Here is a 26,163-nt window from a genome sequence, read left to right as displayed (position 1 = left end):
ATATTTCAGTCTTTATTTCTGGTATAAAAATGCAAAAATGACATGAAATAAATAAAACAAAGCAGACACCGGGAGCTGAAGCATTCATAGCTCAAATATTCAGTGAATACCGGTGAACACATGATGCGTTTGTGTGTTTCTCGCTGCGTCGGAAAGCAGAGTTTCTCTGTTACCTGAACGAGCTGAGCAGGGGTGCGGCAGTTTGATGTGTCTGATGTGGAAACAAGAAATAAAACACAGACCAGAGCGGAAACACCAACATGTCTGTCTGTCTGACTGACAGACAAAAGTTTTCATATTTTTTTAAGATTTAAAATCCTCAATCTGCAGCAGCGGGTCTCAGACGGGAGTTTCAGGGGAATCAAACCTCCCAAACAAGGTAACACATCTACCTGCACCGTGTCTCCCATCCACCAATGAGGTTTTAGCTGAGTTTCCTACCATATATGGTCAGAAAGGAGCAGAAAGAAAGAGAAGACTTGAGGAAAGAGAAGTGAGCGGCGGCGCCTCGTTTCCTCGGTGTTGGGTTGCTCTACGAGCCTCATAATCAGCCCCAGTCATCCTGCGGCTTCACATGGGTCACACATTAAAGATGAACTGATATTAAGAAGAAGCAGCATGCTGCAACAAGAATGGAGCAAGAAAAAAGAAAGAAAGAAAGAAAAAAGCTTCCCTTTAAAGTCTCTTCAAATGTGGTTAATTAGTAAGAACAGCGGAAACTGACACAAAATGATGCATAAAGGAGAGTAATGTGAATTCAACAGCTGTAAAATTTATTGCATTAAAGCCTAAAGCTGCAGTATGTAACTTTTATTTTTATTTGTTAAAACTGTGACTATGACAAGACTGTTACACATCCTCTCTGAGCTACTATTGCCATCTGAAGAAATGGAAAAACCCCAACCAAAATCAACCAATCAGAGCCAGAAGGCGGGCCTAAGTGCTGCCAATCATCTGCACTGCTAAATGTGCTAATGGCGGAGGAACAACTTAGTTACAGAAAAACCATTTATCCGTGGCTATCCTAACTAGCCTTAGCATTCACGAAGGGGACTGCTGATTGGCAGCGCTAAGCCGCCTTCTGGCTCTGATTGGTTGTTTCTAGTTAGCGCTGGGAGAAGCTCGTTTTTTTCACAGATTATCCATCCATCCATCCATCCATCCATCCATCCATTTTCTATTCACCCTTCTCCCTAATGGGGTCGGGAGGGTTGCTGGTGCCTATCCCCTGCTAACGTTCCGGGCGAGAGGCGGGGTTCACCCTGGACAGGTCGCCAGTCTGTTGCAGACAGATTATCCATCTAATATGATTCTGTTACAACACAGCGACAGTTCCAACAGACATGTAAAAATATATTATCAATAAAAGTTACAAACTGCAGCTTTATGTGATACATAAACATATTAAAATCAGGTTCAAACAAAGAACACTGCAAAACTGAAGTGAGACAACCATGCATGCAAAATGCTCATGCCTCAGGGAAATGTACAGTTACTGTCAAGTTTTTTAATCCTGAGGATTCCCAGAAAAAACCCTCACATTCATGGAGTTTGCTTTTTCTCTCATGTACGAACAAGTACACTTCATGCCGAAACTCAGGATAAGATTCAAACCCACATCCACGAGTTTAGTCAATTATTCTGATACCCTGGATTTGGCATCAGCTGATTGCGTCACAAACCTTCAGTGTTTTAGGTTTGGATTTAGATCATATTCTTGTTTATTTGCTTTCCCAGGTTTTGCCACTCAGTTCCTGTATTGCTCAACAAGTTTTATCACGTTCAGTTCATTAGTATTTCTTTAAAGATCTTATCGTTTCTGTTCTTTCCTTTGTCTTTAGTTTCATTCATTTGGGAAGGTTCATTTTCCAGTTGGACAGCAACCATAATGATACAGGAAAGAGCTGAAATAGAAGATATTAGTCTGCCAGAATGGCCTAATTAAAGTCCAGACCTAAATCAAGTTGAAAATCTGTGGAAAAATTTACCAAAGGAGGGTCAGAAATGTTAGTCTGTCATGGTGGCGTATTAGGACCATTGGATATATAGAAAAAAATTCCTGCCAAAATAAAATCAGAAATTTTAAAATTATTCTCAGAAATTTTCTGTAATAAAAACAAACAAAAAAACATGGAAATTTCTGAGCTCCAAAGGTCAAAAATTTGTCAGAAAAAAAACTGGAATGTTGAGTTTCATCTCAGAAATTAAAAAAATAAGATGGACATTTCTGTGCTCCAAAAGTCAAGAGAGAGAAAAAAAAGAAAGTTCAAGCTTAACTTCAGAAATTTGGTAGAAAAAAATCCTTGGAAATTTCTGAGTTTCAAAAGTTGAAAATTTGCTTTTAAAAAAAACTCTCAAATTTTGAAATTGATCTCAGAAATTTTCTAGAAAAACATTCCTGTTTCAAAAGTTGAACATTTTTTAAACTTAAAATTTCTTTACTGCAAATTTTCAATTTTTGAAACAGATACTTCTGAGGCTTTTTTTTGGGGCAAAAATCTACTACCATTTCCATAATAAACCTTAAAGAAACATACTCAATATTACAAAGTATTTACTCAGGTGAGCCAAGTGGAAAAGTCACTCTTGCTCTTTGAACTCCCATTGGTAAAAATGTGAACAAATTGTGTCAATTTTTTCCTTCTCTCACTATTACACACAACTATTATTTGAACTTTCACGAATATCTTTGCAGGAAAATGTAATTTGAATCCCAATCAGATGAAATCTCTGCGGCTCAATTTCATCGCCTTGGATCAAATATTCAGTCTGTCGAGTCAAACTCACCTCAGAGTGATTTGTTCATAATGTGAGTTTAGTAAAAGGTAAGTTTAAATCTGCGTGATTTGTTGGGGAGGTTTCCAAATAAAAGCAGAACCAGTCATGTTCTTTACATGTAAGGAGCAGCGGCTCATTTAACAGAAGAAAACGACGCACCAGGAACAGAAGCGTGACGGTGTTTGGCAGACGGAGCAATTATATCGCTCTAAATCAGCTATTTCAGCTAAATCAGATACGAACATTTCCAGATGCATTCATTAAAAAGCGAGATTAGATCTCAAAACGTGCAAGAAAGCGTGTAATTGAGAACCGGGCAGCTGGATGGATGGATATGCAGATTTAAAACACCGTCAGAGATTAGAAGCCTCACAGAGAGACGGAGAAGTTCTCCCTCTTGTGGCCAAAAGTTAGAATTACAAAACGTAGACAGAAGTCAAAATTAGATTTTTACTTCAAAATTAAAGTACACAACGACACAAAAGCTTTTTATGAGTTTTTATTTATTTGATTTTTGAGTGTTTTATTATTTTTCTCAAAAAAAGGAAAAAAAAAATCCTGAGGTATTCACAATATAATGGCATTTATTCTGTTTGAAATGAGACTAGGGTGTCGGGGAGGATAAAACAGCCAAAAAACAAAAACAAAAGTTAAACAAAAGGGCAGTAAAGCTTAGTCATTTGATAGATCTGTCAAGACAACATATCCATAGTGTGTTTTACATACAGGAGGCCCTTAAACAGAGGGGAGCAGCGTCCCAAAACAAACCTGCAAACCGGTGAAGAAGTCATGCAAGAGACAGACGGGATTTTACAGAGACCAAGTAACAAACTTTAGATATTTTAACGAGGGCGTTTACCGCCGACTGCAGGGGAGAAGGGGCTTCACAAGGCAATCAGTCCACTATCCTAGCAGTTATCAGTTGAAATATCCATTTAAAAAATAGACAGATGGAGTGGCATTCAGGACAAACGGGTTAAAAGTCGCCCAGGTTTCAACTGGGAGATGTTAGTAAAGCCAGAGTTGGACTACAAAACGGTTCACCTGGTTAACCGAAAATCAGCAGTTTAACGCACTGCTTTCTGCTGAGACTTTATAAATAAAAAAATGGCTGCAAGTTAGTTTGAAGGTTCAATATAATAACAATAATATTAATAATAATAATAATCTGCTTTCTGTACACAAAACGTTAAATGCCAAAGAGTCTACTCTCCTCTTCATGTCCTGTTTGCCCTCCATACAAAAAAATCATCACCAAAACAAACATAAAAATGACCAATAAATAAATATAAGTGAGAAACATACACGGTCGAATCATTTTCTCGTCGTGTCACAGAAATATGATTGATAAAATAACTGCTGCGACGTTAAGAAAATGAGGAAAATATTCTCCTTTCTGCAATAAGAAACCCATCACAAGTGCAACATCGGTCACCACAATCTCAGCATTAAAGAAAAAAATAAAAATAAAAATAATAAAAAGCTCAGGCCTTTCACCAGGAGCTCTCGACTACAGCATCAGACAAAAGTAACTGGGGGGGAAAACGGGGTGGTGGAGAATAACAGCATGTAATTTATGACCCATACAAGAAATAAATCAATAAAAATTACCAAAGGAAAAAAAAAATATAATAAGAATAATAAAAATACCAACAGTGGGTGGATTATTGTGGAATGATGAGAAAAGCCATCAATCCACTTCACCACTTAATGAAAAATAAAAAGATGAGTCTGTGTGGGATCAGCCTCTTAATTGTTCAATTTGGTGTCATCATTGCCCTGAATAACAATAACAATAATAACAATAATAATAATAATAATAAAATTGTAATCATATTATTCAGAATAATAAAATCAAAGGACAAAATTAAAAGCTAATCCCTCTGAATAAAGACATTTGGTAGACAAAGATCACACCGTCTCCGCTAGCTCACAGCCAGGGGAAATAAAATATGACACAAAAACGGGGATTAACAGAATGACCAGACATTTGTTTTTCTACCGTCTGCTGACGAAGGCTCGAGTTCCTCCTCTTCCTCCTGCTGCTCATCAACAAGTGATGGGTTCAAAGTCAAACAGTAAACCGACAGAGAACATGGAGGAAAACAACAACAAAAAGGCAAACAAGTGTCTCTTTTCCTAAAGTAAAAACAACAATGTTCAAATGCAAAAAAAAAAAAAAGAGGAAAAACAAATACATACTGTAAGTGTAAAAATCATAAATAAAGGATAAAGTTTTGTGCATCCCGTCCCAACCGGCCATTGTCTTGAAAACAAAAAAAAAACAAAAAAAAAGAAGAAATCTCAAGCAGAAAAACAAAACAATGGCAGTTATAGCGGTTACGATAACAAGCAACTGATGTACTTTACAGCACTGATGTGTCCCACCCACCCCAAACGCACCACACTACAAACCCCTCCCGCCCCCCCACCCCATACAATCCTCAAATATCTGTCAGCTCATTCAAAACGCGTCTCTTGCTCCGCCGCCGACTTTCAACTGGGACTCTGTATTTACAGGAAGCAAGCCGACATGGTTTGAATGACTGCATAGTGAAAATGATATTTGGTTTACTTACAGATGGACTTAAAGCACACACACACACACACACACACTCTCACACTCTGTGCCAAGGCAGGTAAACACCTCATTTACCTAGTCAGGCTAATATACATAAAGCGTCGCTGTGTGGGATGGGATAGCTTTGTACATTTGGTGAACGTCTATCAGCTTTATTCTTACTTTCTCACGCAGTCGCATCACATTTCACGACAGATCAGCCGTCGTCCAATCAGGAGTGGGAAAAGAAAAAAAAAAAACACACACACACACAGCAACATCGAGGGAGTGTGTGCATGTGTGCGTATGGAAAATACACAAAAAAATAAAAATAAAAATTAGCAGCGGGAGACTGAATCCACCGACTCTGGACTTAAAGAGTCTCCTACATGTGAACACAGCAACAATACTGGTTTATAACCAACAGGGGGCAGCAGAGAACCAACAGCAGCTGGGTTTCCATTATGAATGTGAGCAAAACTTTTTACATTTTCAGCTGATGTCAAAACAAATTGTAATTGCGGTGTTTCTGTTAAAAAAATGCAAATAAAAATCATACGTGGATAAGCATATTCACACGATAAGACATTAAAAATCAGTATCCTCCAACCACTTCCTCTCGTCATCTTCTTTGTGGTTTTTGCCAGTAGAAACAACCGGAGGCTGGTCATGTGACTCATGACACAATAAAAGGTTTTCAATTCCAATTTTGCAATTGAAATAAATTAATTTTAATACAGCTAAAAGAAAAAAAGCGGCAAAACGTTTTTTAATCAAAAACAATTTTTTTTCTAAATTGCCATGTTTCCATTAAGCAAATTTATTTTGAATTTGTCAAACTGTGTAATTATATATTCAGTGGAAACGCAGATATCAAAGCTTATATTTGAGAGTGGTTATATATATGGAGCATTTTGGAAAAATTGTAGTCTAACTGCATTTCCAATTAGAAAAACAATTTCACAAATACAGTGTTTTCATTAAAAAATTAAAATCATATGTGAGACGCTTTCCAGTTCCTGAACTAGTTTCAAAACAATCTGCATTAAGGTTGAAACGATTAATCTAACCGTGGCGAATCGATTATTGAAATATTTGTCTACTACTTTAGTAATTGGTTAATCGTTAAGAATGGTAAAAGTAATTAAGCCAAAACTGTACAATGAAATATTTACATTTGCATTTAAGATAAAAAAACCCCCCAACAACTTCTATATGTAAATATGTTTGTAGTTTTTTAGCTAGACTTTGAATTCAGGTCGGTTCCCAGAAGGGATGATTGAAAAATATTCACCGTCATGTGTAATTTTTTTAAGAAAGAAAAAAAACATGATTAAAATTTGAGGCCCTGGGGCGTGCTGTGGTGGCACAGGGGATAGTGCAACCCACATTAAGAGGCCTTCAGTCCTCGACACGGCCGTCGTGGGTTCGATTCCCGGACCCGGCCGACATTTACTGCATGTCTTCCCCCCTTTCCTGTCAGCCTACTGTCATATAAGGTACACTAGAGCCCACAAAAAGACCCCCTGGAGGGGAAAAAAAACATAAATAAATAAATAAAAAATTTGAGGCCACATGCATCAAACTCGAGGCCCGGGGGCCAAATCCTGCCCGCCCTCTACACTCCAAAGGGCTACATAAATATAAATCAAAGCAGATTTCATCTATATACTGCATCTATATATTTACGTCAATGTGAAAAGATGTTTAATATTATTTAATTCTAAGAGGTACTTATCGAATGCAGAGTTAGTTGTTTATTAATATTATTACAGTTTGTTATAATATTGGGTTTCATCAATATTTAGTCAGAAAATGGACATAAGAATCAGTTTGACACTCTACACTGAGCAGAAGTTACTAAAACAAACAAAAAAACAACAAAGCTTTAAATTTTTAAGCTAATATTGTGGGAAATCTTTCTTTCCCAAAAGTATTGCTTTAACCTTTTCTTGTTCTCATCAACCCAGCATGTTGTCCAGTGCAGTGAATATATTGCTACACCAACATTACTGTCGCTAATTAATAAAATCCATTTCTATTTTCCTATTCAGGGTTTTTTTCTTATGTGTGTGTTTCTTGTTCTGTTCAGATGGTAGAGCGTGTCTGCCCCCTGCTGGTCGTGCACCAGTCTCCCTCTGCGCGCACACATACACACAGCACCGCTATGATACAGCATCCCCCTCACACACACACACACAGTCTTTCCCACGAGTTACAGAGTTCCCGCGTATCACAGCTCGGCGTTACAAATGTTCCTCACAAACGCAGTCATGTCAGCTTTGCTCTTGCACGTTAGTCGAGTTGTGGTGGCCTTTGGTGTGGACAGACGGAGGGATGGACGGATGGATGGACTGGACTGAAAGCTGTATGTACACTGTACAGAGCTGTAGTGCGGTGTGGTTATTCAAAAACACTTCCTACTTAGTTTGAGGTGAGGCGTGCGTTTACGCTGTGTGTTAGTTCTTTTTCAGCACTTCCCTTTCGCCATCTCCCACTTAACTTTGCTCTCCTCAGACTTGGTGTTTTCGTATTTGGTAAGACATGCAGACGTTGCATGATTGTTTATTTGGCTTTAAACAAGAAAAAATAACAAACGATTAAAGTTTTTTTGGACTTTGGGGAAAAGAAGCGACAGCAGCGTCTAAAGCAATCAAAGGTAGCAGCAGTAGAAACACGTCAATAAATAATGCCGTTTGACAGAAAAGAACAGCAAACGCCACACTAACTAACTAAACTCATAATTGGTAAGTTGGTGCAACACCAGGAAAGCTCTTTACAGAAACCAGCTAGTCTCCGTCTCACCTGCATCCTTCCTGCAACTTTTCTTTATCTCGTCGTCACACTTTCTTCACACTCTCCAGCTTCCTTCTCGCCTCAGCCCTCATTTCTCTCCTCATATTCCTGTCCTTTTGATCTCCTCTCATCTTTTCTGCTCTTCTCAACAACATTCCTGTGTCTCGCCAGCATTAAACATCCTCCGGTCCGCCGCCGCCGCCGCTCCTCGGTTCTGCCTCCAGCTGTGATTTGGTTCGGTGGGAGTGAAAAAAAAAGCCGGGCTCTACGTCTACAAGGCTTTGGCCGTGGCAGATGTGCTCTGAACGGTTCTGCTGGACCAACATCTGTTTTCACACAAACGATCCTCCGGGTCGGAGACGTCAACGTCAAACACTTCAGTAGTTTTTAGAAATGAATCGGTCACCTTTCTCATCTCGACTGACCAGTGAGAAACCTGGATTATATATACATTTTTAAAAATCACCCTTTCTTTAAATGTATGGATATTATTTATGTTTAAAACAAATGAAGTTAGAGGAAGCAAAAAGGAGCTTATTTTGAAAATTAGCACGTCTGCGGTTCATTCAGAATTTTTACTCATTTTGCGAATGAAAAAGAATTAAAATTCAGCACAATCAAATTTTAGCTCCAAATAAACATTTTTCATTACTCAAGTCATTTATGGAGTTAATTAGCAAACAAAGGTTTTATGTTGACAGTCTCTCCCAGAGGCTCGATAAACGCCATAATCGTCACATCTGAAGCTTTCTGCTCCATCCTGAACATCAAACCGCACGCAGCCTTTGGTCTGGAAACGGTGCTGCCTTGCTCAAGAGCTGAGGCAGACTGAACAGCGGACAAAGAGGAAGAGGTAGTCAAACAGACTGATGTTTGGAATAGGACGCTCCATCTACAAAACATCTGCCAACTCCTTGCCTAACTTTCCATTTTCAATCCAACTCCCCTTAAATAAATCTTCTAGTTGCTCTCCACCGATTTGCTTTCCAACTAAGCTCTCCTCTTGTTAGGCTCTTCATAAAACATTCCGATAAACGCAAAAACAAGAGACAAACATGTCTAAAAACCTACGATGCAACACTAATTTTTTTAGGAACTTTTTTGTTTTTCCAAATGTGCATCTTCTAATTAAAATAACTTGTCTTCCGTTATACTTTGTGGGTAAATTAATGTCGCCTAGAGTTGCTACAAACATAAAAACACGAAGAAAGAAAATCCCTTTCTGTGGGTGTTAGCACTGTAGTGTGACGGTGGTTATGAAATATTTGTTCATTCTTATGGAGAATCTACTCTACGCCTGAGAACGTACGACAGTAAAAACACCCGAAGGTTCAGAATTGCACAGTTTTCCTCTCCTTGCTAACGCAGCGTTAGTTTTGTTAACGTTTTACTCCAGTGTGTAGTGACTACGCTGCTGATTGATCGATGCTGGAAACCGACAAACAGAAGGACAAAAACCTGGAGGAAGTACAGGAGACAGTTTGTGTGCGTGTGATAAGAGGAGATCGTCTTGTCTGAATGAACGAAGCTAGCTAAAGTGTGCATCGTTTTCTGATCCCTCTTCCAGTCCCAATTTTACACGCGACTAAATATTAAAGTAAGCTATCCATCCATCCATTAGCACACCTCTGTCCATCGCTCCATCTGTTCATCATGAGTCCTCTGGTTGGTGGACAGGCAGGATGGGTTCGTCGATGCGAACAGCGAGACTAGATCAGACCGAGCCTGGGCTGAAGCTAAAGCTCGGCTGGTCCGGTCTGGCTTTCGGGCCGAGTGGAGGCCGGGTCAGGCTACCTGCTGAGCAGCGAGTGGAGCATGTGTTGATGGCTGTAGCACTGGCTGCTGCGAGGCGACTCGGTGCGCTCCATCACCGCCTGAAACCAGCCGGCCACGTCCACCTCCAGAACCTCGTAGCGCCGGATGAAACTGTGCTCCTGTGGCAAAGAGGAGAAACAAGAGAGTGACCAGTTATGATTCCTTCAACAGGTTATTCGAGATCTAAAGGCTAAACAAAATACGTTTGTTATATTTTTAGCACAAAATCACTCTTAGATAATGAGATTTTAGTCTGTACAGTTCTGCCTATTCGAGTTCCTTCCAGCATAAGTTGTTTTAGGGCGTCTTGTCACTTTAAATCCAAATAAGCTGCTGCTGGCCACGGCTCCAAATCAGCGTTTAAACTCGCATGTGAAAATGGCTGCAAACAAATGCCCAATTACACAACTGTACATCTTTGAAAAGCATTAGAAGAGCCTCCTGCACAACCAATAAGAATACAGCAAGTGCTTTCTGAATGGTAAAACACTCCTTTCCAGCAGCCATTGTACTGAGCATACAGTGGTAAAACCAACTGACCTAACGTGCTGGAGCTCTGCTTGGTTGCTAGGCAACGGACAAGGCTTTGCTGGGGTTGCTAGGTGAGGGGCAGCATCAGCTGATTTGTGACTTAACAATGGGGAAGTTTTTGAAACGGTTCATTTTTCAGACACTAAAAAACATTAACTTGTTTCTAAAAAACAACTGGTTGTTTGTTTTTGTTTTTTTTAAGAGCTTGGGTTGTTTTTTACAAGCAGTTGAGACCCAAATGGAAGCACAAAAACATGCACAATCTGAATCTTGCATAACAGATTCTCTCTAGGTAATGAGAAATTCTGCACCAGTTCACATAAAGTGCAACTTACCAACAGCTGATGGTATTTTGGCCTTTTTCTGTGATCCTTTGTGAGGCTGCGGGGAAACACGGGCACAAATCTTTTCAACATGATTGGATGTTTTCCTAAAAATTTTAATTTTCCAGAAAATACCACCTTGAATAGGGCAGGGTGATATGGCTTATAAATAAACCTAAAAAATTTTTAATACCAGATTTGCTTTCCAAATAATATTTGTTTTTCTAAAATAAAAAAAGAAGAAAAGAAATTACAAATGACAGAAAATATTTTCAAAAAGTGTTTTTTATTTCAATCATTTTACCTCTGAGTTGTACGACAGAGTTTTACGTTCTGGCTACAAGAATTCCTCTTTAATTACGAGAACATAATCATAATGTTAGCAGAAAAACCCCAAATAAATTTAATGTTTTAAAATTTTGAGAAAAAAGCCTGGATAATTCTTTTTCTTTTTTTTATCATGTTTGATTTCTCATTAAAATACAACCTCATTCTCTAAATATTACGACTTTATTCTGGCATGATTTTGTCAAATGACTTTATACTTGTAAAAAAAAAAGAAAAGAAAAATCTCAGTCTGACCATTACATTTAATTAATAAAATGGATTAATTGCACAGCCCTCCTCTTGAATGTTTTCATTGTCCAACTAGCATGTCAATGTTCTTCAGAAACCATTATTTGAAACCACTATTGATTTGTTTGTTTGAGGCAGAGTGTGATTTAAACTCACCAGTCTTTGACAAAGGACTGGAAGTCGAGAGAGAAACCCATGCTTAGAGGCAACACAGGAGGATCTTCCTGCAGCACTTTGGTCAGAACCTCAAAGTCCGTCTTGCAGTTCTTGTAGGGAAACTGTCCTGTGGCTAGTTCCACCTAGAAACAACCAACAACGTCTAAACTAAAAAATAGGATTATTCACTCCTCCCTCTGTCTTCGTTTGAGACGCTGAATCCACCCAGCACTAGTTTCACTAAAAGTCAAGGAGTGTGATTTAAAGTGACACTTTTGTGGAGCCAATCTTTGCTACGTATGCAAATCTATACGACGCAGGTAGAGCTCAGTCTAACAATACAGAGCAGCAAATTAACTTGCAAATCCTTAAAACAATCAAATTAAATGTTGTCATGTGCTGCTTTTTTTTATTTATTTTTTAAATTTTTTTAAGAAAAAATGCAATTAAGATCTAGGTTATTGAGACAGATCTGGAGCCTTCATGTTTCCTCCAGTCTAAGTAAACTTTTTGAAGTTTCACGATGTTCTGATGGAGGTCTTAATGTTAAAATAAGAACAGAGAGTCACATAAAAGTGATTAATAAAAAGAAATTGCAATATTTTGATAATATTTTGTTTTTAAACAAAATGCAGCACAGTAACTGTTCTGGTTTTTGCTCTATACAGAGAAAACAACTCACTTTAGCATACAAGCAGTTTCTGTAAACCCTGGCAAACCTTGATACTTGAAATCAACCCATTCCTCCAACATGCATGCAAAACAAAAACAAAAACAAACAGGAATAAGCATAAAGAAACTCTAAATAATAACAATCAACCGGTTTACCAGAGAAATGCCAAGACTCCACACATCTGCTCGAATATCATAATCAGGTTTGGTGGGGTCTGGAGGGTCTATTCTTTCAGGCTGCAAAATAAAGAAAAACAGGAAAACCCAGTTCAGAAAACCTGTAGATGTTTCATCTGCACACAAGCATTTCTAATAAGAAGACTTTTATAATGTGCTGATCTCTAAATCATCAGAGAACTCAAATAATAAGCTTATAAACTGGAATATAGACCCATCATCAAATATCAGTGAACAGGATTGGAAAAAGGCTTGCAATAAAACCCACAACTATGTCCATAAATATCCATCTCAGAATCCTACAATTTAAATGGCTAATGCGTGATTATGTTATGCCTGCGCATTTAAATAAATATAATAATAACATCCCAGATCTTCGCGTAAAGTGTAATTCTAAAGGGACTCTACTACACTGCATGAGGGAATGCAGACAAATCAATGTGTTTTGGACAGAGGAGAAAGATATAACTGAAAAAAATGATCTCAAATCAAATCTCAATGGATCCTAACTTTTTCCTGTTGGCTTTATACCCTGAGAAGCACAACTTTAGCAAATCAGAATGTACTTTTGTAGATATGAGCTTATTATCTACAAAAAATGCTTTGCTTTGGCTTGGAAAAGGTCAACAGACCTAGTGCCACGTAGTGGTTAAAGCAGATGTCGTCTAATTTGCAGCTATAAAGAATAACATATATTAGGAAATCCAAACAGTATCAGTATCCATGCTGGTTGTAATTTGCTTGAATACCCCTGTTTTTGAGAAACTGTTTTTTGTTCCTATGTCTGTCAGTTTTTTTCTTCTTTCTTTCTGTTTTTCATTTCTTTGATTTGAGAAAGAAGACTTACTATCATGTAATAACTACAAAGAAAACTTGTTCAGTTAGTTACATGATTGTATTTCCAAAGTGGAAAATCTCAATAAAAATATTTTGGTAAAAAAAAACAAAAAAACAAAAAAAAAAACCAGTAACGTCACTCGATTTCTGTTCAATAATTTGATTTTTCTTTGACTTCCTGTTTTTCACACGGTCTATTTCAATGTAATTTATCACATAAAAAACTGTTAAAGGGCTGAAGAAATGAATCATGATGAATTGATTGAAATAATCATCCACTAATCTAGTTACCGATTAATTATTAACTGAACACTAAAAAAAATGCCATTTGCTAAAAAAATACTTAGAGCAGTAAATAAACAAAGAAATATATATGCACATTTTGCATTTAGGATTAAATAACACCTTTGTCTATACCGTATTTTCCGGACTGTAGAGCGCACCACACTATAAGCCGCACCTACAATTTTTTTATTTTTTTTTTAAACTGGAAATGTACATATATAACCCGCACCGGGCTGTAAGCCACTGGTATCTCCGCCGCTCTCGGTTTTCTCCAGCAGAGGGCAGCGTTCTAATAAATCTGCTAGATTTATTAAGGCGCAGCTCAACTTTACCAATGATGAAACGACCTTACGTGCAGCGGCTCCATTTCCTTCCTGTACTCCCGGATCGACAGCCCTCAACTTAAAAGCTGCATCATATGAGTTTGAAGAAATTTCTCTGTCGTGCCTAGTGCTAGCATGTGCTTGTTCTAAATAAAAATTCGCACTTTCTTTGATTTTCAATTTTGACTTCCAACGATTCACTTCCTGCTAAAGAGCCCCCTGGTGGTTGAAGAAAAATCCACAGAAAAGCCGCACCGGGATGTAAGCCGCATGGTTCAAAACGTAGGAAAAAAGTAGCGGTTTATAATCCGGAAAATACGGTAAGTAGTTTTACTCAAAACTCTTCAGGCGACACGGTTTTCACTTCCTGTGATTCAGATTCTGTAAAAGCAAATCTCCTATTAAGCACCTTTTGCTATCCTATTATTGATTAAAAATGATTCAACAGATCAGTCAACACTGCATTAATGCCAAGTCAAGCAAAAAGGCTGAGATTTTCCATGTTTAAGTTAAATGTTATCTTCTTAGCTGGAAATGCATCGTACACTAAAGGAATGCCAAGTTATTCAATTTTAGGAAATAAAATGTTTATTTTTCTAATTAAAAAGAAATTAAATTATTTACTTATTTGCATCTTTTAATTCATTTCTTTTTTTTTTTTTTTTTTGTAATTCAAATTTTTATTGATTTTCTGAATATTATCTCACATAAAACACAAATACAAAACAAAAACAAAAAAGGCTGGTGCACCACCCCCCCAATTAATCAATAACTAAACTAATCATTAGTTAGTTTAGACGATCATGACACTACAGAGAGATTAGATTAAAAGACATATAAATATTTTAGGAAGAGTTTAGATTCCTGACTGGGTGTTTTCTCACCGCCATGTAGGCAGCACAGCCGGCACTGCGAGTCTTCGCCTTTGAATCCACGAGACGACCGCTGATGCCAAAGTCGCACAGTTTGATCTGACCCTTGGCGTCGATAAGGATGTTTGACGGTTTGACGTCGCGGTGGATGACGCCGTGTTTCTCCTTCAGATACAACAACGCCTTCACTATCTGCAGAACAGAAGCACAAACGGCGATTGGTTAAAGTGAAACGTGCCAGAAGCCAGAGTGTGATTCTGTGACTTACTGCCACAGTCATCTTTCCCAGGATTCGCTCTGGGATTGGGCCTTGGATTCTCTTTTTCAGCTTTTCTGCACAGGTTCCCATCAGCTCCATCGCAATGAAAACATCCGTCTGGACACGCAAACACACACACACTTAATATTTAGCAGCTGAAATCAACACAAACGCATCAACACTGACATTAGCAGGTACTTCAGAGTTACTCACGTTGGTAACTATGGCGCCGTAGCACTGAATGATGTAAGGGCAGTCGTGACTCTTCAGCACCACATCCAGGTCCATGAGGATCCGCTTGTTTTCATCCTTGTTTCCCGTACGACGCATTTGCTGTCGACGCAAAACGACAGAGGAAATGAAAGAGGATTTAAACGGGGAATTAGCTGCTCCTGCTGGCTGATGTGCTGTTAAATGTTGTTTGGGGTCATTACTGTCACTGCAGGTGGAACAGTGATAAGACAGAGTTGATTACAGTACAGCCTGTTGAAGAAATGAAGCCAGGAAGTTTATAAACATTTATTTTAAATATACGAGGACATTTTTGACCTGTAAAACACTTCAACTGGAGTATTTAACCAGTCCTCTTTAACTGTAAATGATGACGCAAAGTGTACTGGTTTAAGCTCAAGATTTTAATTTAATAAAACCAGATGCGTTTCTGAGCGTCTCAAAAGGTTATATCATTTGATTTGGTTCTAGACTGTTTCCATATTTCTGCATTCATTTATCAGTGCCAGGATAGTTTGCTCAGATGAGCTAAGAGTCTGGCTCCATGTTTATATTTGTTGTCTACGACAAATAATTCAGGAGTCCAACATCAGCTCTTCTGTAAGCAGTCAGATGACCATTTACAGTTCATTAGCATTAATCCAGAATTGTTTAGCAACATGAGAATTGTGGTTGCTTCTGCCATTTATTAAAGGTGATCTTCAGTGACCTGGTTTGCAAAGTATATGTTCCATTTATGGTTAACATTAGAAACCTAATCATATGTTCGTTTATCTGTGGGAAGAAACCAATTAGCTGTTGGCCAGAGACAGATATTTTTACCCTTGGATGCCCCTAATCTGTGTTTAGACTGTTGAGATCTTGTTTCTGAACAGGGAAAGTATCAGATAAGAGGACTAACAGGTTGATGCCGCAGTGTGGAAGATGTGACTGAGGGAAAAACAAAAACAAAAAATGGCAGAACATAAATCAGATCATGTCCGACTCAGGGAGCCTGGCATGTGGGGCACCACAGGGCTCAGTCTTGGAACCTACTTGCTTTTTTCCTGTAAATATCCCCACGTACATTATTATTTTTTTCTGATGATTTTCGGCTCTACTGTTCTTTTAAATCAGCTGAAAAATTAAAGGTGTCGTCATTAATAAACTGCTGTGCTAGAATCAAACATTGGCTCTGTGACAACGATCTGCAGGTGAACTGATAAGACAGAGATCCTGATTACTGCGCTGGAAAACCAGGTAACTGAAATCAAGCAACACCTTTGTGTTTTGGTGTCTTCAGTCAAACCAAACCTCCAACATCCTGGTGTTATTCTTTATTCTGCCCTTCACTGGAGCGTCATTCCCTTAGGATTAATCAGAAATTGTATTTTTCAGCTAAGAAACATTCATAAGCTTCAAACGTTGTCTTGATTCTGTTGATTCTTCTAAGAAGCAATTAGAGACTAATTTATTCAGAGTAGCTTTTAGCTGATTTCTTGCCGTGTGATCTTCTGTGTATTCTGATTTTACCGTCTGTGTTTACTGTTTGTATTCACTGTAAAGCACTTTGTGGGTTTTGACTTGCAAAATGGCCCTGCATAAATGAACTTAACTCCTTATTGATATAAATAAGTAAAGGAACAGAAAGCAGAGATTTGTACGACGGTAGCTGCTGCTCCTTCAGACACACAGAGTGCTCTTACCTTGACTGCGATGACGTGGCCCGTCTTCTTGAACCGGACTTTGAAGACCTGTCCACACGTCCCGCTGCCGATCTCTCCCTCACTGATGAGGTCAGTTACTTCTGCTGGATACCGCTGTGGAGGTCCAAACGTTTCAGATCATTCAGATCAAGATATCAAGTGACTAAAACTGAAATAATCTGATTAAGGCGACGAAGTCTCCTGTTTTCTGATTCATAATCGAACAAATTCCCTTTTAACAAGAACCTGTGTGAATATAATTAACCGATTTGTTTTGTTTAGAGGGCACCAAATAATGAGAAGCAAAACAAAAGAGTAAAAAAATATTCAGGTTACATTTCTGAACCATCTAAAAATTCACCTCTTTCGGGTTAAAATCTGTAGGCACAAAAACACTGTACACAATGCAAATGCTGAGGTGCAGCTTGGTTCAATAAATCTGAATTATTTTTATGCGTTTCCCTTTTTGCCTCTTTTAGATTAGATCCTACGTTTTATTAATGAGACCCCTGTTGTGATCTCACCTGTCCGTCGATCTTCAGGTAACCTGTCTGCCTCATGATCTCCTGCAGTTTCTGGTCAATCTCCACACTGAAAACACAAACAGATAAAATAACAGAGTGAGAAAACATTAAAGGAAGTAGAAACCAACCAGAGCCTCCAACGGCTGGAAGCTTCCCATCCATAAACCTGTCACAATAATCAATAAGTCAATTAATCGCATGATAAATTAAAACAAAAGCTATCATTTCCATTAGTATGATTTATTGCTCATCTCTTTTTTTTCCTCTTTCTACCAAAAACTGGATGATAAATGTTTTCAATTTGATGCTTTGGTCTCAACTAGCTCTTTTTCTGATGAATAATTTTGTTTACAAAGACTTCAACATTTATTTTGTTTATTTTGGATATTTAAAATGTCTTCCAGTTGCAGGGTTAAATGTTCATTAGAATTTAAAATGTATTGATTCTTGACAAAGTGTTCTTGCATTATTATGCCATTATTACTATTATATTACTTGAAAATGGTCTCAAAACAACAACATTGTCATTTATCACAATAACTTCTGAAATAATCTGTCTGCCAGAAAAGATTTTTAGCATACCCATCCATAAACGGATGCAATGTGCGTTTCCCCGTTCCGTTTCCCATCATGCTTTTTTTCATGAACTAAGACATTCAGCACTAATAGCTTCCCATACATGTACAAGACAACGTTTTAAAAATCACACGTACTTCTCCAGGCTCTTCTGTAGGCTATAGGGAGGCGTGGGCAGGGTGAGCATGTGTCGCGGGCGGCTGGGGTAAGGGTGGTGCTGAGGCGAGCTCTCTGAGGATGATGAGCGGCTGCCTCCATCGTTGACCAGGGGCAGCTGGAGAGCTGGGTTGAAGTACAACATTGAATATCAGTGAGCGACACATTGACCGCAGTTATATTCTTATTCTGGTGAATTTAGACTGTTTGTTGGTGACCAGGATGCAGAAGTTCTATCTTCAAGAGCTTTTCTAAGCAATTCTTTTAACTCCTTCTCATGAGGAACATAGGATTGGGTATAATCTCTTTTGCCGGTTCCCCAGACCCGCCAGAGAAACTGGCCTTGGCCCGGTCAGGGAGTTCTTTCACAGCCACACCCACAAAGTCAAAAGCTTTGTTTTTGTTCTGCTGACGTCCCGACCCAGTGTAAAAACAAACAGGGATGTTATCTCGCAGCAAAACCTCAAAACGCTGCTCTCATGGAAACAAACACGAGACGCAGGAAAGAGCGAGCTAACAGGGAACAGTTCTGGGATTAACTCTCATCAAAGCTTTTCTTTTCAAACATCATCATGGATATTTTAAACCATTGGCAGAATAAAATCCAGCTGAAGAACAAAAATCCAATCTTCAACTGAGGTGTAAAGTCTATGCATCTTTGCCGAGTATAATTAGACAATATCTACCAAAGTTTACAACCACAAACTTTATTACATTTTACAGAAACAATGATAGACGAACATAATAAAGTGTGTATTTGAGACTGAAAAGGAAAATGACACATGACAGTTTGTGGTTGTAGCACAAAAAAATTTTCAATAAAATTTAGCAAAATATAATAACCTTTGACATTTTTTTTTAAGTTGTAAATAAAACAAAAAAAACAAAAACCTTCAGCAGTATAGATAGAATATTATTTATCTGTAAATAAATTCTGCTTTATTTACGGAAAGTTGAACAATTCTTTTACCCATCTGATGGCTTACCAGAACAAAAAAATCCCACACATTTTTGTCTCTATAGATGAAAATTCAATGTAAATATTTACAACCAGCTTCCGAACATATGATGAACTCTACATTTGGTATTTTGCTCCTATTTTCCTAATTTATAACGGGTTTAAAGCTCCTCCCAGAGCGCCTGAAGACGTCGGCATCCTTTTGTCACCTGGATGGATCACCCTGTAAAAAGAGAACCAGTAAGTGAAACGGAGGAGGAGTTAGTGTGGAGATTCGGGAAGATTCAGGCAGTCTTTAGCAGTTAGCATCTCCACGGTTTGACCGACTCCAGACAGATTTGGGAGGACTGACAGGCAGACATAGCAGGGAGAAGAGGAGGTGCTGCTGCCCGGCCTCCAGTTCACACAGTGCCACTGCAAAAGGAAACGGAGGGTGCCAGTACACGGAAAACAGACATCCAACAATCCAACGTGTGAGAAAGAGAGAGGAGAAATTCAGCCAAAACGGCGTGGCACAGACTAAGCTCGAAGTCAGACAGTGGGGTCAGACTTGGACAGGAAGCCGGGTCTTCAGTCGCCACGAAGAGGAAAACGCTGAGAGAAAGGAGGCCAGAGTTTTCACAGCACTCCTGCAGACGGACCAGAGGGGATGCTGGATTAGAGACCGTGTCAAACAGGAAACCCATTCCATCGCATCGTGCAGGAAAGCCACATGCACCGTGATTCTCTGCCGCCTCCAGCAAAACAAGGGTTAATCGTCCTGCACACGCGCACACCGACACAGACCAACACTGCCCTGCCACTGGCACACACACACACACACAAGGGGACAGATGGACAGAGGAGGAGAGATGGAAAGACCAGGGGGAATGTGGTGAGTTTACCGGAGGAGTAAATGATGAGCTCTGAGGTTTGGTGTCACAGAAAGGTGGAGGATTAAACTACTGAGAGATGGCAGTAGCTTTATATTTTAATTATTTCTAGGGCTGAAACTAACTATTTTTAGTAAATCGATAATTCTGATGATTAATTAGATAATAAAATTTGGCACCTTCTGCAGATTTTATATTTTATACATCATAGTTACACTAAAGGCGCATACGACTTCTTTTCTTTTAAAATATGAAAATAAATATTTTATTAACTAAAATGCAACAACAGCATTTCATTAGTGTATGCAAAGGATGCATCTGCATCTTAAAAAAAATACTTCTAACATCCAGATGTGAAAAGCTTAGTTCTTTATGTTTGATTTCTCAGTGTAGGAAAAATCTGTTGATTATTTTTTTTAAATTAAATTAATAATTAAATAGCAAAAGGTGCTTAACAGGAGATTTTTATTTTATTTACAGAATTTCAACCAGATGAAGCTAATTGTTCCGGGAAGAACATATTTACAATTTTATTATTATTATTTTTAATCTTACATGCAAATTGTATATATATTTTGGACAGTTTGGCATAATGACCTTTTTTTTATTAATGATTAACCAATTACTAACTTAGTTGATTATTTCAATAATAAATTAATCATTTCCGCCTTAATCATTCTGTCTAAATCACTTAGTTTGATGATTTTTCCAATCAAAATCACTGACAAAATAAGAGTGTAGAAAACACTCTGGTAGCATGTAGTTAATAACATAAAAGGTAATTCTGCTGTATTTTTCCTCTTTAAATTTCTTTCAAAATCTACATATAAAACGGGAAAAAAGACGTGAAAACTAACATTTTTATTCTTTAAATAGCTCAATTTTTGAAAATCGCCTTAATCATAGACTTTAAATTGACATCGAAGACTGACACTTCCGCGTAGTAAAAGAAATAAGTACTACCACCTGCAGATGGGAGTTAGCAATTTTTGCAAAAAAAAAAAAACAAAAAAAAAACAAAAAAAAAAAAACTTCATAATAAACTCATAATTATGCATCAGCACAGGGGTGTCAAACTCCAGTCCTCCAGTCGTTGTCCTGCAGTTTTTAGATGTGTCACAGGTACAAAACACTGGAATGAAATGGATGAATTACCTCCTCCTTGTGTAGATCAGTTCTCCAGAACCTTAATGACCTAATTATTCTCTTCAGGTGGTGCAGCAGAGGCTCATCTAAAGGTTACAGGGCACCGGCCCTCCAGGACTGGAGTTTGACACCTGTGCATTAGCATAAACAAATTGGGGGGGGGGTCTATTGATTTTGCGTAAATTTCCCACAATCATGAAAGACTGAAGGGACTAATTTTTAAAATAAATAATTTTTTAGAAAGTCCTTATATTGGAGGATCACCTTAAAAACATTAAAACAATTCCTTAATATAATTAGGTTTATTTTTTTACAGCTTTTATTTTTAAGCATTAGATGAAGATTGTACACTTGACTGTGACATATTAACTCTAATATGTAATATTTTTCTGTTCAATTAAGAATACCAACAGGTCGCTTATGCAACACCACTCTTCTGGGTGGAAGCTGATATTAAGTGAAGAATAAATTATGATTTGAACAAACGTCAGAAGAGTCGAGAGTTTCTAGGAAGGAGACTGTTTTATCTGGTAACCATAATGAGGATTTATACTTCAGTGGATAACAGGAAGCTGAAGGTTTTACAGCAAAGTTGTATCCTTTAGTAAACGCTAATCTTGACCAGAACATGCTGGATAAGGAAATTTCCCAACCTTTCATCTATTAGAGATGGTTTTATCTCAATAAAAGACAATATGGAGTAGAGAGGAGGGTGTGGGAGCAGAGGATGAGAGCAGAAACCGGGGGCACAGATGTGACGGGTGCAGTGGCAGAAGGAGCGATGGATTGAATGATACCTGCACGCTGGGAGGGGGCTGGAGCAGGACTGAGCTGGATCACGATGACTAGACAGAAGAAAGAAAATATACACACACACGGACGTTACTGCACTGTTCTGCTCAGACAATCACATGTGCCCCACATGCACATCATAAAACAGAAAAATAAGGTTTCTACCCCTTTACGGTTCACAAAACCATACCGGAAAATACCAAAATGGAAAATAAGCCCAGGGATTCTCTTAAACAGGTTATTTTTTTTAAAAACAACCAAAAGGAAAGTTTTTTTTTTTTTTATTTGTCTGGAAGATATTTTCACCTGTAGAAATACAGAGTTGGTGCTTCACAGCAGGATTTTAATACAAAGTATCTTGTCAGCTGAAGACTCGCTCCGATGCAAGCAGAACCGGTCATCGATGTGGTGCGTGTCAAAAAAATCACTGGATTAAAAATAGGGGTGCACCGATTTATCGGTGCCGATTTCCTTAATATTGGGAGAACGTTGATCGGCCGATTTTTACCGATCTTATCCACCAATCCTAGTTAGCTTGGCAAAGGTCTAAGAATCAACCACTGCCCTCTTTTTCTGGAACAAACTTCCAGAAAACTGTAAAACAGCTGAAATACTGACTTCCTTTAAATCTCGACTAAAAACCCACCTGTTTAGAGTTGTATTTGAAACGTAATCAATTACAAATTTCATGATGGCACTTGACTTAATGAAATGTTTTGATTGTTGATTCTATGTTGCATGGCTTTGTATTATGATGTAAAGCACTTTGAAATGCCTTGCTGCAATGGGATGGGATGGGATTGAGAGAGGGATGGATGGATGGATGGATTTTACTCTCCAGTGAGAAAAGCTTGATTGACAGACCGGCCCACCGTGTTATGTCTGCACATTTACAATTAACAATAGTTACCCCACTGTTGTCAACTCAACAACTTTCTTCCGATATTAAGCAACATTTCAGACCAAAAAAAATTGGTATCGGCTAAAATAGGAATTGGCAGGTTAAGTTTATTAAAAGATTGGTAATCGGCAATCGGCTAGAAAACTGCATTCGGCACACCCCTAGTTAAAAATCAAGGTTGTTGTTTCTAATGTAAAAACTTTTCTGCTTTGATAAGACATAACTTTTCCTTGGCCGTAGTTATGAAGGCGTCACCCTGTATGCAGATTTGACTTATCTGGAGCTGACCGTCAAATTTCTGATGTTTGGACTGGAATTAGAGGTCTGCAGCAGCAGACAGTTTGTTCATTTCAGATTGTATTGAACAAAAAACAATTTATTTTTGTCCATATCACCCAGTTTCAGCATCACACAAACCAAAACTTTGCTGTGCTCAGACTTTTCTCCACCCATATGGTACATAGAGCGACATAAGGCCAGCCCCTCCCCCACATGCTGCTGTACACTTCTGGTCAGTTGGCTGAAAGAAGCCAACTACACACCGGACGTAATATTTTTCGGTGAGAAATCTAATCCCTCTGATTAAAAATAACTATTTTAAAACTATGAGTTATGAGTCTGGTAAACACATGACTGCAGCCTGGGTAAAAACCACCGTCAGGAAATCTCAGTTGGGCTTGTGTAAAGAGTAATATTTTTTTTTTAATTAGCAATTGATTATTCTGCAATTTTACTTTACATAGGAAAATAAAAATGAAAAAAAAAAAAACCCCCATCAAAACGATGGCAATGATGTCAGTAAATATTGCAATTATGAATCAGATGCAATAAATTTATATTCTTTTCTTCTTTCCTCCTCTGTGCATCCATCTTTCTGTGACCTTTGGGGAAATATTACATTATGAAAACAAAAGTGTGTTTTTCTCACACTGAAATATTAGCATCAATCATTGGACTTCAAACAGTGAATTGTAACATGAAAATTGCACAGGCTTATGAAGATATATTTGTGCTGCTTCAATTAAAACGCCAACAATTACTAGGTTATATTTCAACTGTAAAATTAATAGTCCCGTCTTCTCTGTTTTAAATAAAATAAGACCATATCATACATTTATACTTTATGATTACAATCTGGCATTTTTAGTCAAAATTAATCTTCCAGACTATTTGATAACAAAGAAAATAACTTAATTAACATTTCCACAAAGCAGGTTGCCAACTTTAAAAAAACAAACCATTTTGACAAGGGAATTTATTGTTTTACAATCCACAGGAATAACTTAATTTTTTAAAATAATTGTTATTTTTTTCTACTTTTATTTTGTGTCTACAAAGTTTGTTTAGTTGCTTTAGCAAAGTCTAACACCAGCAAATTTCTTTGTTTAGCAATTCTGGGTGTTGTGTTGAGTTTTTCCCCCCTCAAACATCCATAATTACAACTTGAGCAGCTCCCGTCAAGTCAGGCCATTTCATTTGTGTACCACATTTGAAGCAAGACATACAAAGCATCCAGAAAGTATTCACAGCGCTTCACTTTCCCTACATTTTGTCATATAACAGCCTCTTTTAAATTGTATTAAATTAATATCTTTCCTCACAATTCTGCACACAAATAAACCATTATGATAATGTGGATTTATTCATACATTTTTAGCAAACTTATTAAAAATAGAAAACCAAGAAATCACATTTACATCTGTATTCACACCTTTAAAACTTTAATAATGTTGGTCAGGCCATTGAGGTCATTGGGACCTTCAAAGCAGCAGAAATTGTTCTTTATCCTTCCCCAGATTTGAGCCTCAAGACAATCCTCTCTCAGAGGTCAACTGTGTGACCTTAAATAGACAGGCATACGCCTTTCCAAATCCAGTCCTAACAACTGAATTTACCACAGGCTCACTTCATTTAAGCTGTGGAAACAAATACATTTTGAGCTTCATTGCAAACGTTGTGAATACTTACCTAAATATGATTTCTTGGTTTTCTATTTTCAGTATACTTGCAAAAAACTCAAAAACCGTTTCCCATATTGTCATATTGGGGTATTTATTTATAGATTTTTCAGGAAAGAGACTAATTTAATACAATTTGGAATAAAACTGTAACATAAAATGTGGGGTAAAAATGAAGCGCTGTGACAAAACAGAGAGGAATGTTCAATGTGTAATAAGTAAAACTAATCGTTATGCCGCCTTATCTACAACAAAGGTAAGTCTTTCCCCGTTTAATTCGAGCTTAAACCACTGCTCTACCAGTAACCGACGTTAGCTAACCTGCGGTGGCTTCAACTAATTACCGTCTGTGTGATCAAGGATCAGAAATCCTACCAGGAACTGGCATAAACACGAAGCCTCAACCAAATATACCGCTTGCTTAAAATATTAACAGACATATCCATTAGGAATAAATGACACTGTTTCAGCCTCACAATAATAAAGGAAAAATGACAAACTTTTCATATTGACGTTGGGCCTGTCACAAACTGTGTAGCCTGCTAACCTAGCATGTTTGACAGAACTAGTATTAAATTGATTCAGCAACAAGAATGTCAGGAAGAACTAACGCGATCATGTTTTAGGTTTTAAGCTCGGCTCTACGTTAGCTCTACTGCCGATTGTCCTAGTCGTTATGTTAACTATTTGACATGACAACCAAGGTGGGTGAGTGTTTGTTTACGTAGCTAGTCTGTTAGCAACGCAGCTAACTGCTGTGAGCAGCAGAACACCCCCCGCTTCTTCTCTCCGCCTCTCGGGTCTTTCCTGATGCGATTCTAACCGTTACTAACACCCCGGACCCGCTTCGGTAGATACTCACTAGGCCTCGGACGTGGCCGCTGCGGACTCATGTCAATGTTGAGGTCAATTCTCCGCCGAGCTTCTTCATTTTCTTGCTTTAGCTTCTCTTCGATTCGCGACAACCTCTGTTCCAGCGACGACATCTTGAAAAATTCAGCACCATGTAGCTGCCCGCAGAGCTCGCGACTCCCCTCCCTGGTAGGCAGTCAGGCAGGGCTTATGGCAAACTGATTACACATTTAATAGCACAGGATGGTCACTAAAGTACGTAAGCATTTAAAATGTAATTCTTCTTAGTAAAAGTTTACATTTTAAATAGTATTCTAACTAACCAGATTTAACATTTAACGTATCACATTATTACTCTAGAATTACGCTGCTGATTGAGGCAGTATGTTGGACTAGGTAGGTAGTCCATTTTTTGTTTAGGCTTTGCATATTTGAGCAATTATTCCCGCTGGTGTTGGATACTGTACATCTGAAATGATTTTTGCTCTTGCATCTTTACTTTTGGGTAGTCATCATGACGCATAACCTTGGCAACATGGTATAGATATATTT

General features: G+C 38.1%; 1 protein-coding gene across 2 annotated transcripts; it reads right to left on the bottom strand.

Moving 5' to 3' along the window:
* Positions 1-5,821: 5,821 nt before the first annotated feature.
* Positions 5,822-25,794, bottom strand: map2k7 (mitogen-activated protein kinase kinase 7). 2 transcript variants are annotated; one of them, XM_044115414.1, is made up of 12 exons: positions 25,622-25,794; positions 21,906-21,953; positions 18,114-18,258; positions 17,401-17,467; positions 16,877-16,990; positions 15,174-15,293; positions 14,970-15,077; positions 14,714-14,893; positions 12,364-12,444; positions 11,536-11,678; positions 10,816-10,861; positions 5,822-10,068 (listed from the first exon to the last, which is right to left on the bottom strand). In XM_044115414.1, exons 1-12 carry the CDS (start codon positions 25,743-25,745, stop codon positions 9,925-9,927), a joined length of 1,320 nt encoding a protein of 439 aa, XP_043971349.1. In that variant the 5' UTR covers positions 25,746-25,794; the 3' UTR covers positions 5,822-9,924. The 2 variants fall into 2 exon arrangements, with proteins under 2 accessions (XP_043971349.1, XP_043971350.1); XM_044115415.1 differs by lacking the exon at positions 21,906-21,953.
* Between the last annotated feature and the right edge of the window lie 369 nt (positions 25,795-26,163).

This window comes from Gambusia affinis, linkage group LG04 (assembly GCF_019740435.1).
Source record: "Gambusia affinis linkage group LG04, SWU_Gaff_1.0, whole genome shotgun sequence".
NCBI lineage: Eukaryota > Metazoa > Chordata > Actinopteri > Cyprinodontiformes > Poeciliidae > Gambusia > Gambusia affinis.
This window is presented reverse-complemented; position numbering and strand designations above follow the sequence as displayed.

Excerpts from the sequence above, each read along its gene's own strand:
- map2k7 (XM_044115414.1), bottom strand. The coding sequence starts at position 25,745 with ATGTCGTCGCTGGAACAGAGGTTGTCGCGAATCGAAGAGAAGCTAAAG. Across the intron at positions 12,445-14,713 it reads GCTGTGCTGCCTACATGGCG|CCTGAAAGAATAGACCCTCC; the intron begins GTGAGAAAACAC and ends TTTATTTTGCAG. Across the intron at positions 10,862-11,535 it reads CAGTCCTTTGTCAAAGACTG|CCTCACAAAGGATCACAGAA; the intron begins GTGAGTTTAAAT and ends GTTTCCCCGCAG.